The sequence below is a fragment of the Paroedura picta genome, chromosome 12, assembly GCF_049243985.1.
Source record: "Paroedura picta isolate Pp20150507F chromosome 12, Ppicta_v3.0, whole genome shotgun sequence".
NCBI classification, from domain to species: domain Eukaryota; kingdom Metazoa; phylum Chordata; class Lepidosauria; order Squamata; family Gekkonidae; genus Paroedura; species Paroedura picta.
Window position 1 is genome coordinate 24,741,011 of NC_135380.1, and position 15,324 is coordinate 24,756,334.

General features: G+C 45.1%; 1 protein-coding gene across 2 annotated transcripts in view; it reads left to right on the top strand.

Annotated features, from left to right (window-relative positions):
• The window catches only part of CDS2 (CDP-diacylglycerol synthase 2), a 32,958-nt gene that overhangs the window by 2,110 nt on the left and 15,524 nt on the right, over window positions 1-15,324 (top strand). For both annotated transcript variants that reach the window (XM_077304855.1, XM_077304856.1), the window contains exons 2-7: window positions 9,930-10,063; window positions 11,088-11,184; window positions 11,760-11,857; window positions 12,284-12,423; window positions 12,857-12,915; window positions 14,873-14,955. In XM_077304855.1, the coding sequence (XP_077160970.1) occupies window positions 9,930-10,063; window positions 11,088-11,184; window positions 11,760-11,857; window positions 12,284-12,423; window positions 12,857-12,915; window positions 14,873-14,955 (611 nt within the window). The remainder of the gene's footprint in view (window positions 1-9,929; window positions 10,064-11,087; window positions 11,185-11,759; window positions 11,858-12,283; window positions 12,424-12,856; window positions 12,916-14,872; window positions 14,956-15,324) is intronic.

A 15,324-nucleotide genomic window follows, 5' to 3' on the forward strand; every position in this document is an offset into this window, starting at 1 on the left:
TTGCTGAGAGTTGCTCAGTAAACTACTTAGTAGAGTGGGGACTTGAACCTGGGTCACCTTACCATTAAGCCAGATGGCCTGTCAGTAATGTTAGGGGACCACTGGACCATGCGGGATCCCTTGGGGGCTGTATGATGCTGCAGGTTGGGCCCCTTCTGCAGTTGGCTGTGATGAGAGAGGGTTGTGTCCCATTGTACCGCACCACTGAAAGGCTACCCGAGGCACTTCTCTTGAGTTATATCATGCAGCTAACATGGAGTAACAAAATATCTTGGGCTTGGCCAGCTGAGCTACCACTTTAGATGCTGAGCTACCACTTTAGGAGTGGGAAGCTTGTGAAGTCATGTGCATTTTTTCAAACTTCACAAACCTTGGTTATGAATGGGAGACCCCAGTTGATGAAAATCTTTCTTTTATATGGCAAGCCATGCATGCTTATGTTGGAGTCCCATGGTACTTTTTTCTTCCTGAAGTGAAAATATGCAGCCTCTGGTACTTAATTTAGTAAAAGATAACCTCTTTTTCTTCCTTTTGAAAAAGTGCTGAAAACTAACTTTACTACCTTGCCGCATGAAGAGACTTAAATGGTGACTCTGTGTTTGCTGACAAACAGGAGGTTGTTAAGGGATTCCTGTTCTGTTAAGAGAACCCAACCAGTTCTTTCTGTTATGATTTTTTTTAAATCTTCAGTGACTAGAATTTACAGGGCTGTATTGGTAGGAGTTCACTGCTGATGACTATCAGTGGGGACAAAGCCTCACAGATGCAGCTGTGGGAGCTGGCTGTGCCTTTGCAATCTGCGGTACGTTTGTGGCCAAGAAGGCTCAAGGACTGTTTTAAAAATAGCATTTAATTTCTCAGGTTTTTCCCGTTGGGAGCTCTGTTAATTCTGCCTGAGCATGAGGTCCTGCTTCCTGTTCGAAATATCTGGCCAATAGAGAACTCTGCTTTCTCCAAAATAACTTTAAGTCAACAATACAGAAGCCAAAGAATAACCTTGCTCACTACAGAGCTACTTTGAGCAACCCTCTTTGATGCTGGACACAGCAGTGTTTCATTCCTGCACAACAGCTGGTTTCAGACTTGGTACCTTGGAGCCCATCTCCATATTGATGTTGTAGAATCCACGCAGGTGGTTGCTGATGATTCTGGAGCATACCTGGTTGTGCACACTCTGTTCATTCAAGGTACATCCATCAGATTTATTCACGGTACTGCCGAGATCCATCAGGCCTCTAACATGCTCCATGTAAATTCAGAGCTTGTCTTGACCTAGAGGTTGCCAAGCATCTAGGTTCTGAGGGACTTATAGTCCATGAACATCTGGAGGACCACAGGTTGACTACCCCTGCCTTAGAGGACAGGGTAGACCATCCTTTTAAAATTGCAGTTTTGACTTACAACATAGTTCTGTGACAGCTGCTGCTGGATCATTTCTCACCAGTAAACATTGTGAATAGCTGCTTTTGACAGTGGTCACCATACATTTCTAGTTTATGTTTGAGTTTGTATAGAAGTGTCAGACTATACCACTTCCAATTCATTGCCCCTTGACTCTGCCATCTGCTGTTCTTTTTCTCTGTTCCTGTATGTGTGTCTGTGTGCAAATATCTGCCAACTGAGGCATCAGTTCACATGTGGACTGTTAACGATCTGTTATCCTTTTCTGTTTTGACATATTGTAGATTCCTTTGGGCTTCCCTGAACTTTGACTTGCAAAGAGAGCCCCAGTTGCACTCCAAAGGTAGAATTGCTGCAAGAGGGGAGCTCCCTGACCTGCTGTGTTGCCCTCCCTGAACTCCTCCCTACCTAAGCTCTCAAGTTTATTGCTTCTTCTTCTGGGCCTCAGGAAACGCATTTGTGTTTTGGCAGGATGTTGTGCAGACCTGACTCTCAAGAAGAACTCCCTACAGGGATAGCATCCCCCCCTTCCACTGTTGTTGTTTTGACTTTCTTTTATGTCCACGACCCTGATTATCATCATCACCCTACAAATAAGGTAAAAGTTGAAAATCAACCTTGCCCTGTGGCTTAATGGTCTTTCCAGATCAACAGCTTTCTGCGGTTGCTGCCCAGAATATTGTTAGCACAGATAGCATCATTGGAGTACTATAAGCAAAACAACAACAAAAGGCTGCAAAACCACATAAGTCCCCAAGGAGCTTGCACTTTCAATGTAGACAGTAGGGAGAGGCATGATTAATAAGGGATTTGTATGTTTAAATGTAGTTCTGTTTCAGTTGGGATGAAAATGTGGAACATGGCCTTAGCAAGCGGATGAGGCAGTTTTGGGACTTGGTTGCTCAGTTTTTGTAAAACTTCTTGCTTGTAAAAAAAACCAGGGCTATGCATTGCTACTGATGCCTCTGCTGCTGCTACTGCTAGCGTTGCTAGCAGACTGTTTTCCCTGCTGTCTCCTGACTTACTGTCCGCATTTCTCTCTGTTCTTCATGCCATTAGGGTCAGGTCACATAAGTTTCCAATGCTGCATTCTAAGGGACAGTTTTCCTTTTAGGGTGTTGTGTTGGTTGCCCTGGATCAGACCTACGTGAGAAAATAAAGCCAGGCTGACTGTTGTTCCAAACCAGTGTAAGCTAAAAATACAATGAACTTTTTTTTTGCACAGTGAAATCAGCCCTGATGTGGCAGAAATGAAAGTGCTGAACCCTACTTTTCCCCCTCTTGCTAGAAAATGCCTAACAACAGGGAAGGTCATGGGGAAATAAATATTTATCTCTGGCTGAAGGTGTTGAATAGATTGCTGTAGGGATCTGGCTGTTTTTTTCCTAAAAGGCTTGTTTGGAGCCAGAAAAGAACATGGACCAAGTATGTCAAGAAATTGTATATATGCCATTGCAATAGTCCCCCCCCCCTTTTTTTCCCCTCTCTGCATCCTCTATCTTTCATGGGTGCATACATGTTTCAAATGTGTTGTTCTGTCTCAGCATGTTGCAGCCGTTCTTTTGAAGCGGGCCACCTGAGGCCTTTGACTGTGCTGCCTTCATTGTGATCAGCCTTCCTGTCCTTTGCATGGCTTGTCCTCCCATTTTGCCAAACTGGCAGCTGTACAACCACTTAGGAACATTGTCTTCACAGTAGAGTTTTCCAGATTTCATGCACAGAGGCCCCTTTTCCAAACTTATTCTGCTTTCTATCCCCCCACCACCAATCCAGAACCATTCTTCTGTTCAGCAGCTGAACTGTCGGATCTGTCTTAGTAGGCAGTTGTAAGTGTGCAACCGGTCTCTTTCCAGCTTCCAACTTGTCAGCTATTGAGTGCTGGGAATTGAATGGAAGTAGGCAGAAGGGCCAAACTTTATGCAACCGAATGCCTCCTCTGAGTTGGGGACCTTTGAGTTGGGTACCATCATCTTTTCAGAGCTAGTGAGAACCAGGCATGGGTGGGCATGTATGTAGCAGCTTTCTGAGAGCCATTGGTCCATGGTGCAGTCTGGTAGGCCACTTGCCAGCAGCTTGAGGACCAGATTAATACCTTTCACAGGTGATATGTATCATGTCCCCCTGGCCCAGATTTGTCCACCTCTGACCTAGGCTGTCAGAAAAAAAGTCCAGATGGTGATTGCTGACTGAAAGGGCCAGTTGCTGTATCTCTTTGTCTCTTGAGGACTCCCCTCCTCTCAATATGGTAAGACAGAAATATCTGCTTCATATTTTACTGAAACAATTAGGTCATTCTGTGCCTTATACTAGTTTTAGGACAGTGGGAAACCTGATGTTTGGTGCCTGTTTTGGTACATGTGAATGGTGACCTTCTGTCTGCATTCAGTACCAGTCTTGGGTGTGAAATGATAGATAGATGCAGATAATGCCGATAGGATATCCTTGGAATGTGGCCATGCTTGATAAAATTGGAATGGTGGCACACAGTGATACTAGGATGTTGTTTTGGGGAGGTTGGTTGTTTGAGTGTGGAGCTTCCAACATGTTCAGGATTGGGTAACAGCTGTCAAAGGTCTAAGAGGCTGGCTTTCAGCTTGTTGCACACATACCGCTGATAATTTTTTTTTTTGCCATCTGAATGTTGCCAGTATTCTTTCTAGTTCTAGGATAAAAACATATATGTCTCTGTCTTCCACAAAGTTTTGCAGTCTGGGCCTAACTCAACCCTCATTTCCATCTCGGAGTCCTATTCTTTTGGTCTTTTGTGTATTAGCTTCATATACATTGGTCTGAAGGACTGTAATAAAGCTTGAATCTGAATCCATCTTGGGAGTCCTGGTGTGTGGGACTGAATTTTCCAGAAATCTACCAAGAGAGTAAAAGTCCCCTTCAAAGTTTGATTCTCCAAGATAGGAGGACTGGCAAATAGGACCAAAGTCCTAAGAATTACAGTATGAAACACCAGTCCGTGCCTGGGGCAGCTGCTGTTGTAAACTGAGAGCTGAAGGAATGTCAGAAAAGGAAGGCAAAGGAGCCTGTGCAAAGAGTTGGAAGACAAAGTGGGAGTTTGTGAGCCAAAAACCTTCTCTCTCAACAGTGATTATTTTAGTGCTAAATTATGAGTCTCTAATGAGACCTGTGGATAAACTCCCCCCCCCCCAAGATACAACAGAGAGAATTGATGCTATAAAAGGAAATGGGTTCATACTGCTATCCTTCTCAAAGGTTTATAGGCAGTCTGATTTGAGTACTTGTGAAACTGCTGGAGGAAATGGGCGCAGAGTCAGTGTTGTGGCAGTCTTTTTTGCTTGTTTCTAGATTATGCTTAAGAAAAAAGGCAGCTGCTTTTCTGGACGTGCAGTGAGAGAGAGGGCAGATCAACAAAGAAAAGATGCCCTAATGACGATGAATTGGAGCAGTTGCAGTGTGTCAGATTGTGAAGGGATAATCATATTGTTGTGTTATACTAAAACGAAGATGCTTGTGGTAGCTTTAAAACAACTCTGTTTTGGCACAGGTAGCTTAAAAACGACTCTGTTTTTGGCACAGGTATTGTAGTCTAGAGTGTTTAATGTAATTTCCCCCCCCTGCTGGTCCTATCTTTTCACTTCACGATTCTTCTACGCCTTCAGTTTAGCCATCTTCAGTTTAGCTGCGGCTTTCTTTGTTGTTTCCACAGCAGTTTGTCAACAAACTGGCAAAAGTGGAGTGGGTCTGGAAGCAAACCTTGCCTCTGCAGGTGTGATTCATCCTAGAGCGGAAGAGGCTTTCAAAGCCATACCTGTGCTCTGGGAAGCTGCTGGGAATTGTCAGCTTTCTGCAGGGCCTTTAAGATGGAGCTCTTCCACCAGGTGTGTGGTTGAGGCCATGATGAGCCTCAAAGTTTCCATCAGTGGATCCCTCCGCATTGGTACATCTGGGCCCTCTCTCCCAATGAGCTCTGGCCCTCTATACTCTGTATCGCCATCTTTTAATGCTTAGTGTTAATGTTAATTCTTAATGGGTTTTAATGGGGTCATGCTATTTTTTATCGTTTTACTGTGAACCGTCACGAGTATGAGCGGAATGTGGTGGTAAAAAAGTAAAGGTACCCCCTGTGCAAGCACCAGGTCATGTCTGACCCTTGGGGTGACGCCCTCCAGCGTTTTCATGGAAGACTTAATACGGGGTGGTTTGCCAGTGCCTTCCCAGTCATTACCCTTTACCCCCCAGCAAGCTGGGTACTCATTTTACCAACCTCGGAAGGATAGAAGGCTGAGTCAACCTTGAGCCGGCTGCTGGGATTGAACTCCCAGCCTCATGGGCAGAGCTTCATGTCTGCTGCCTTACCACTCTGCGCCACAAGAGGCTCTAATGTGGTGGTATATAAATAAACAAATAAACAAACAAACAAATAAATAAATAAATATTTGTTCTCACTGGGGCTGCAAGCCTTTCACTGGACTGGATTATTTCAGAAAGCAGGTGGAACATGCATGACCAAATGTTCCTGCTTGACACAAAATAGAAATTTCTTTAATTTATTTATACTCCGCCTTCCTCCCCAGTGGGAACCCAAAGCAGATTACATCATACTCCTTTCCTCCATTTTATCGTCACAACATCCTTATAAGGTAGATCAGGCAATATGGCTCTCAGTTTGGTGTCATGGTTAAGAACAGCAGCCTGTAATCTGGAGAGTTGGGTTTGATTCCCCATTCCTTCACGTGCAGCCAGCTTGTGACCTTGGGCTAGTCACAATTTTCTTAGAGCTGTTCTCACAGAGTAGTCCGGTCAGAGCTCTCTCAGCCCCACCTACCTCATAGGGTATCTGTAGTGAGGAGAGGAAAGGAAGGCCACTTCCTTCTTCGTTGTCTTTGTCGTCTTCATCTTCTAATTTACCATTATTGTGTTAATCTGAGAGAACAAATGACCGCAAAGTATGTTAAAATTGTTGGATATTGTGGCTCTTCATGCGATATCTAACAATTTTACCTTGCTTTGTGGTTATCTGTCCTCTCAGATTAACACAGTAATGGTCAATGTTAAATAGCTGAAACACATTCTACGCCACCTCCAAGTAATTTTATCTGACCGCTAGTGACCGCATCCAATTTTCATCAATTTTTAAAAAGTTTGTCCATTTCCACTCTAAAGGAAAGCAAAAATATTCCCTGTTTCCATTGCGTCTCTCTACTATTCTTTGTGTAGTATTTCCCTTATACTTGAGTATGGATGCTCTGAATAACAAAACTGTCCCTGTACATGGCATCAGTCCAGCAGATTTATTTTTTACAGGTTAGTTTCAAGAAGCGGATCAGCAGCACAGGTCTCCAGGCAGACAAAGGAGAAACCTGACTGAGGCACATAACATTTAAACTAGTTACAGCTTCAGAGAGTGGTTTGCATTTCCCCTAATGCTTTCAGGTGCCAACAGGCTTTTACTAACTAGCCACTAGTTTGGTTCCTCTAACCCACAAAGAATTCTACCCACACCAGCCTTCTGTTTCCCAAGAATCAGTCTAAATTGTACAAGATCTGCCCTTTATCCAAGAGAGGCCTACTAATCCGGTGCTTTATACTCTCTCAGAGGTAGAGCTAAACCACTCTGCCACACTGACAAGCAGAGCTATCCTTTACTCTGCTCTTTTTCCAAGCCACACCTGAACTGGAGCTGAGGCAGGACTCAACTTCCTCTGTACCTTTCCTGAGACTGACTTGAATTAACTCCTGCTGTGCTTTCCTGTGACGTTTCATCCCCCTCTGAAAAGTAATTGGGTGCTGGAGCAGCACTCCCGTAAGGCTCAGCTGAGTGGCAGGTTTCCTCTTCAGGGTCAGGAGAGCCTCCTTCCATGACAGTGCCATGAAAGTAATAGCTTGGAAGCCTCTAACATACAGAGTAGCTTGTCCAGCTCTTAAGCAGACAGCCAGCCAGCAGGGTGAGTAGCACACCATCAAAATCCTAGTTTTATTTCAAGCTCGCAGCATCAAGAATCAAAGCTTCATCTTCTGTCCTCTTGTGCAGTGGTCCCCAACCCTCGGTCCTGGGACCGGTCCCGGTCCGTGGATCAGTCGGTACCGGGCTGCGGCTCCTCGTCCACCTCCCCCGCTGCTGTCTCGGGGGCTGCCCTGCCACTCTGCCACTGGCTCACCTTTGGTGCTCTCCGGCGGCCGCCATGCCCTCGGCGTGGCACTGCGCAGCTGCTGCTGGCAGCACCCCTCAGTGGGCGGCGGGAAGTTAGGGGCAGTGGTGGGAAATCAAGTGGAGCAGGGGCTCAGGCAGTGGCGATGTCCCTTGGCAAAAGACTACCCCCCCCCCCCGGGCCTCAGTAAAATTGTCAAGTGTTGACCGGTCCCCGGTGATAAACAGGTTGGGCACCACTGCTCTTGTGCAGCCCCACGTTGGGACTGTGCTTCCTGGGATCATGGTGAAGGGTAAAATCCACAAATATTAGGAGACAGGGTTCTGTCGCCTTCCAACAATTTAGAAAGAGAAACCCACAAATTTCCAACAAAACATGATTAGGAGGATGACAGTGCAGTAGGAATGCAAACAGGCTGGAGGCCATGCAACATGATCAAATTGAGGGCCACAAAGAAGTGAATCTGAGAGTCATGAATTCACAAATAGTGAGGATCCACATTAATGCCTGAGCCCATAGGTAGATAGTGAACACTTATTATTTTTAATTATAATTCTGATTTCAAGCGCAGTCTTGTTTAAATTCTCATCGTGATTAATGGTGGTTCGTGTCTAACATCCCCAGACAGCAAGATTATAACACTTCCCAGATGTAGGTTATCGCAATTTTGTGTGCAAATTGTCAGTAACAGGGGAAGCGGAGATCATTGTGGGTGTGTAAGAGAAAGAGAGTGAGCAAGAGGTGGTTGCCATAGAAACGGCTCCGCTGGACCATAGTTCAGCACATCCGTAAGCAGCTCATTTGGCTTTCTGAAGCTGCTGGGTTGACGATCGTCACTTGTGATTTGCGTTGGAGATAAAAAGATGGTGCCAATTAACAGGCCGTCCTGCTTCCTCTCGTCTCCTCCTCCCACCCTGCATTAAGAACTGTGTATAGTTGTTAATGCCGTGACTTCCAGAAATCAGTGCTGGAGGAGTTCTCCCCCTTTCATCTTCATGAGGCCTGTGGCGGTCACTCATCTGGTCTCCTTTTGCCACCCACTCTATTACATAGAGCCATCTGCAAGAACTTGGAGCAGGTTTGCCCTGATCTGGCACACAAGTGTGCAAAAGCCTATCAACATTAGAATTTTATATTTTGTCAGCTGCGTTGTACTGGCAAATATTGCCAAAGTTCTGATGGTAATAGGAGGTGGGGAAGGATATTTCATTTGTGCCTTTAATCCCGTTTCAATCCCCCTTTCCAGCCAGCAGTCTCTCCAAAGCAGCTTACATAACCAATCCAATTAGAATGCATCAAAGTTGTAATGAAAATACCACAAAAATCAAGTGATGGAAGGTGGGTACTAGTAACATTCCCAGCTAGGGCATCGCAAAGCTCTAGGGGAGACACAGGCAAACCGAAGTAAGGACAAACAAAAGCAATTGATTCCTAGCAGGGAAAACAATTTAGCCACAAAAGGCCCAATAAATGTAATTAATGATTTGCAAGACTAGTCCCCCCCCCCAAAAGGATACTATAAAAAGGGGAGTACCTTACATTTCCATACATACTAGTTATTCGCTAACTGGGTAAGAGCCCTGGCTGGGCAAGTTCTGGCCCCCAGGACTTATGTGTGATATCCACACATGGATTGCTTGGACAAAAAGCAGAAAAACACTTTTTAAAAGATGTTCTTTGGGCAAAGAGGATTGTTTGATGCAGACTGTTTCTTTTACCAAACGTAACTTTTACAAGGGAAACTGTCAAATGGGTATCTACAATTGCGGCTAGCAAATAATCTCTAAATTCTGACCCTGAATGAAGGAGGCCTTTGATATTGCTGATGGCATAGCTGCAGGAAGGTCTGTTAATCAAACGGAGAAATCGTTTTGATAAGGTTCTATCATCTTGATACCTGATCCCCATAAAATATTTGTGCTGCCATTTTCCTCCTAAACTCTTAGACTTAAGAAAGTTATGACCTGTAAGAACATATTGCTACTATTACAAATATCCCCAAGCTAATGAATTTATAGCTGTCTTTCTTCCCCATATTGTGCCTTCTGTTTCCTCATTTCCAAAACCCAAAGCCTCTGAATGTCCATTTCTTTGTCCGCATCTTGTATAGGTTTGTGGGTTTTTCTACTTCAGTGTTTATAATTCTGCTCTTCAGATTATCTCCCCTTTTCTTTTGTCCTTCCCACGCTCACAGTGGACTCGGGTAAAAAAAATGAGGTCAAAATCTAAAAATAAGATCACATAGTGGGTGGTTCTGATTTAGAATCTGATATTTTTTAAAGTAAAATTACTAGTTTTTTGGTAGCCCTCATCTCACAGGCCTCACTGGGGCTTTTATGTGAGTGAAGAAGGAAATGCTGCACCTGCTGTTTATTTGCAGTAAAACCTTTTTCTCTTTCTATGCAGGAATCAGAGTTGGAAAACAAGCTGGATGGAGAAACTGCATCTGACAGTGAATGCAAGTCAGAAGTAGCCCCAGCAGCCCCAGTTGATGACACTCCAGAAGTTCTGAATAGGGCACTGTCTAACCTGTCATCAAGGTAGCACAAAAAAAAATTCAGCTTTTTTTGGGGGGGTGGGCAGGGGGGTTGCAAGAATTTGCTTGTCTTTCTATGAACCATAAATTGCACTTCATCTGATCAATGTAGTACAGTTCTGTAGAGCCACTGGGTGCCAAAATGGCAGGGGTAGGCTTGTGATTTCACCATTTTATTTGATAAGGTATCATTGTAGAGCAGGGGTCCACAGCCTTTTTAAAACTTCAGGCTCCTTTGGAATTCTGACACAGGGAGTTGGGCACAACCACAAAATGCCACAGGGTGGGGATATGCATTGTGTAGGCATAATCTCTCTATGGCCAGTCAAGCTTCACTGAGCAAAACCCCCTTCCTAGCCCCGCCCAATTTTTTAAAGCAGTTGGTAGGTGCCAGAAAAGTTGTTGACAGACCATGGGCACCACACTCTGGAGCTCTGATGTGCATGTTTGGTCTCAATTTGAGCAACATGCCTTAACTACCTTGTGCTTAGAGCAGGGGTAGCCAAACTGTGGCTCTCCAGATGTCCATGGATTACAATTCCCACCAGCCCCTGTGAGCAGTTTGGTCACCTCTTGTTCGAGGATGCCCCATCTCCAAATAAATGTTGCTCGGAAGCTGTTTCACCACCAACACCATCCAAGACATTTTGGCTCCTTAGGCACCAGATTCTTCCTCTTTGAATTAGTGACCATGGGGCACAGTTCATGGGGAAGCAAGCAGGATCCCAGATCTTGCACTGTCACTCCTGTGCGAAGTACTGCCATGTATTTCATTTGTTTCTGTAAAGCAGGGCCCAGAGTTCCTAGGCAGGCATCTTCCTTAATTTGTCCACCCAGGACCTTTTCCCTGGTGATACTAAGTTTTGAAAATAAAACCATGTTTTCCCATAGATTAGAGGGCTGCTCTAGTGAATCATGCCCAGTGAGTCAGAATTGTCTCTCTCTTATTTTGGTGCTTTCAGTGGTGATGCCGATTGTGAGTTCTTGTAATTGCCTGCCCATCTTTTCACCTTCTCTTCTTCATGCAGATGGAAGAATTGGTGGGTGAGAGGCATCCTGACTTTGGCGATGATTGTCTTTTTCTTCATCATAATCTACTTGGGGCCCATGGTGTTGATGATGATTGTAAGTTTGTGCACACTGTCTCTCTTATTCTTTGTAAACCCCCCCCTCCCCCGGGAGACCAGTCTTCACCCTCAGGAAATCACCCCCATTTTCTGGTCAGGACAGGAAGCATGCGATGTGCTAGACAAGATTCTGCTACTAAGACCAACCGCTCACAGTTCAGGGAAAGGCAGCTACAACAGCAGTCTTGTGTGACGAATCTTTGACACCAGCAACCAATCCTTTTGTGGCAACAGCATTTGACTAGGGAGAAGAGTGCTTCTAGCAGCTCTGACATTCTGAGGGGTAGCTATCGACGGTTCATACCCTCCTTGGGGATGAGGTGCAATCCCTTCTTTCTCCTTCAAAAATAGGAAGGGAAATGTTGACATAGTGAAATCCCTGCACTCAGTAGAGGCCAGGGAATGCTTTCATTGCACACATGGGCATTGTGTGAGACAGAAGGGTGGTGTTTCACTGAGTGACCTCTCTCCCTTTCTGACTTTAACATGATAAAAGACTGCTTGCTGATGTTGCTCCCTTTGTGATAAAATGAGACCAGGGATCTTGTAAAAAGCCTGTGGTGTTTCTTGCAGGTGATGTGTGTACAGATCAAGTGCTTCCACGAGATCATCACAATTGGCTACAACGTCTATCACTCATATGAGCTGCCTTGGTTCCGAACGCTCAGCTGGTGAGTGGAGCTACATTCCATTCAGTTCTGGTGACTTCACTGGCAGTCTTGTTACTATTTCCTTAAGAGTTTCATGGAGGTATGAACGGGTTGTGTTTACTTGGGCAGCCAGAGATTGTCAGTGCAAACAACTCTCTCCGGTCCTTGTACCACTGTGACAGAAATAGTGCGCGAGCCAAATGCTAAATGCAGCGATGCTGAACCATCCTTAACCTTTCCTTATTATTGGGCGAGGCCATGGCTCAGTGGTCAGCCATTTACCTTGCATGCAAAAGATCCCACTTTCAGTCCTTCAGTTAAAAGGATGTAAAAGATGTCTGCTTACAGCTTACAGAGGAGCTGAAGACTTGGTAGCCAGATCTCTGGGGAAAGAAACCTTAAGCTTTTGTATTGAAAGGCTGGGTCTTTCTTTCCCTCTCTCTTCAGGTACTTTCTGCTTTGTGTGAATTACTTCTTCTATGGTGAGACGGTTACCGATTACTTTTTCACTCTGGTCCAGAGGGAGGAGCCCTTGAGGATTCTCAGCAAATACCATCGCTTCATTTCCTTCGCTCTCTACTTATCAGGTGTGTCCCCTCCTTCCTTCCGTCCTTGATTTCTGAGTGTTCGTTCTTGGGACATTGCCAGAGCGTTGTAGACGTACAACTTGCCAACTGTATACCAGAAGACAAGCTGAACCCTCCCTATAAATTCTAGATAATTGGCAAACATGTGATTTCCCTGTGACCAAAAGCCAGTGATACAAAAGGCGGGACAGCAAACTGTGCCATGGCTGTAGACCCGGCAGAATAGGCCAAGGTTTCAAGAGGAGGGAGGTGTGGCAGGGTCTCCGTAAGTTGAGGTTAGCTTTTCATTGGGTCAGGCTTAAGTTGATGGGGACTTAGAGGACAGGGAGGTGCTTGGATGCCATGATAATTCTGCACTTCTGTGTCTGTGGAGAGCTGGGGCGAAATTCTGCACAATGCCAAGCTCTCATTGCGTTTTTTTGTCTCTCTCCAGGCTTCTGCATGTTTGTCTTGAGTCTGGTCAAGAAGCATTATCGACTCCAATTCTACATGGTAAGAGCAAGGAAAATGGATTTTCCGCTTTCTGAATTGATAGCTTATGGAGGCAGAAAAAGAAAGAGATAAAGATGAATGGACTGCTCATTACTTGGTTTGTAGCCATGCAAAGCCTTAAAGGCATTCCTGTGTTCCACATGCATTAAGACAAGGCGTAGGAGAATGGTAATTCCAGGCAGCCTTAGACACCCTGCATTTCATGCTGCTTTGGGATTTAGTGGTATGTTTTCCCCCTTTAATGCCACATCCATTAAACAGTGAATTTCCGGCAATGTTAGAGCTGAACATCCCAGTGCCCAAAAAATAATGAGCATTTTACTGGCATGCACCAGCTGAAAATATTTCCGGTAAAAGATGCTTGCTTTTATCTTCCATCGTGCTAGATAAAAATGTCAGGTGACCTTAATGCTAGTGAAGGTTTTGTAGCACAGTGCTAGAGAGGCAGAAGATCAGCTGCAAGCTACCATGTTTGAGGAAGGGGGGCACACTCCAATGCTGTTTACCCCACTGGTTTCTCTTCCGCTTATGATCCCTTATACCGGGAGTGGAGTAGGCCTGGCCTCTCATGCATGGAAGCTGTGCTCCATCTCAGAAGGACCAAAAGTCTAGTGTTTCTCATTTAGCTCGGATCTATCTGCTATGAAACAAGGCTTGAGTGGCTGCTGCGTACACCATCTCCCTTCCATTGGATTAGAGTGCTAGAGAAGAGACGGCTGAGATAAGTCATGGTATGACACGGTGATAAGAATGGCAAGAGGTTTTGGAAGGTTTACTTTGCAACATCCTCTGACTCTTTACTGGAAGACTGGACTGTCAGGTGTAAAACCTTCAGGGGTACATTCAACAATGTTGAAATCGACAGAGAAAGAAAGAAAGAAAGAAAGAAAGAAAGAAAGAAAGAAAGAAAGAAAGAAAGAAAGAAAGAAAGAAAGAAAGAAAGAAAGAAAGAAAGAAAGAAAGAAAGAAAGAAAGAAAGAAAGAAAGAAAGAAAGAAAGAAAGAAAGAAAGAAAGAAACCCCGAATGCCTTAATGAATGGCATCTACTAGACCTGATTAGTGTTGATAATAACTTACTGGGGATGGAGCATCATAAACTCCTATTGTACAAGGAACTTGAAAGCCATCTCACCCCCCAACTTAGCTCCTGATTCCAAGGAACACCACCCCTACCCACACTGCCTGTTCATAGCAATTTGTTTCCTCCGATGCTGAAACATGAACAGCCTACCTGTATGAAAGCCAACAAGAGCAGTTAGTGAAGCCCTCCCCACAGAATTCCCAAAGGACACGGGGAGATGGTCGTGAGCAGCTGAAGCCATTGTTGCCAGCAGAATGATCCCTGTTCATGGGGTTTGGCCAGAGCCCTTAGCAGTTTGAAATGGTCCCAAGCTTCTGTAATGTTCTGGAAGTCAGCTGGTGAAGATTATTCTCGCAAGAAGGTCATGACCTAATGCAGGGGTGGCCAAACTGTGGCTCTCCAGATGTTCTTGTGCTACAATTCTCAGCATGGCCAATTGGGAATGGTACTCCATGAACACCTGGAGAGCCACAGTTTGGCCACCACAACCCTAGTGGGTTCTCTGTATCAGGGGTAGTCAACCTGTGGTCCTCCAGATGTTCATGGACTACAATTCCCATGAGCCCCTGCCAGCAAGCGCTGGCAGGGGCTCATGGGAATTGTAGTCCATGAACATCTGGAGGACCACAGGTTAACTACCCCTGCTCTATATGATAGCACTGGGAAAGGTATGCTACTCCTGGGGAGGGAGGGGGATGCTAGTTTAGCACTGTCACACTAGAATGTTAGGTGCCAAATTTTCTGAAGGGTCTGGGTGCTTTTTTTGCTGTGTCTGCTTTTGTAATATTCTTAATCAGCATCTTGGCTTGTTGTTTTAAAGAAATGTTGGGATTTCTTTTTGGCAAACTGGGACTGCATGCTGTTCTCTCTTTCCAGTTTGGTTGGACCCATGTGACATTGCTAATTGTTGTTACCCAGTCGCACCTCATCATTCACAACCTGTTTGAAGGAATGATCTGGTGAGTCGGTACTGCGTACAGATCTCTCTAGGCATGTGCTGTGCGGAACGGGCCGCTGGGGTCAGTCTGAGGAAGGCTCAGCATGGGGGAGGGCCCTCTTGCATGCAACTGCAACATGGGAACTTGACTGACTGGGAGTCCAAAAAAACAGAAGCGGGCCACGCATTCAGATTGTTCTCTCACTGCTTTGTGGTCAGATTTTGGGTAGAGTGTCCCCTGAGATGTGCATGATGATAGTCCTGAAAGCTTTCCCTCGTTTGGAAGAGCAGATGAAGCATGGGATTGTTCTAGGCAACATGTGAATGCCAGTGATCCCTATTAAATATGAGAGCATAACTCAGAGGGCCTTGAGTTGGAAAGTAGCTTGCT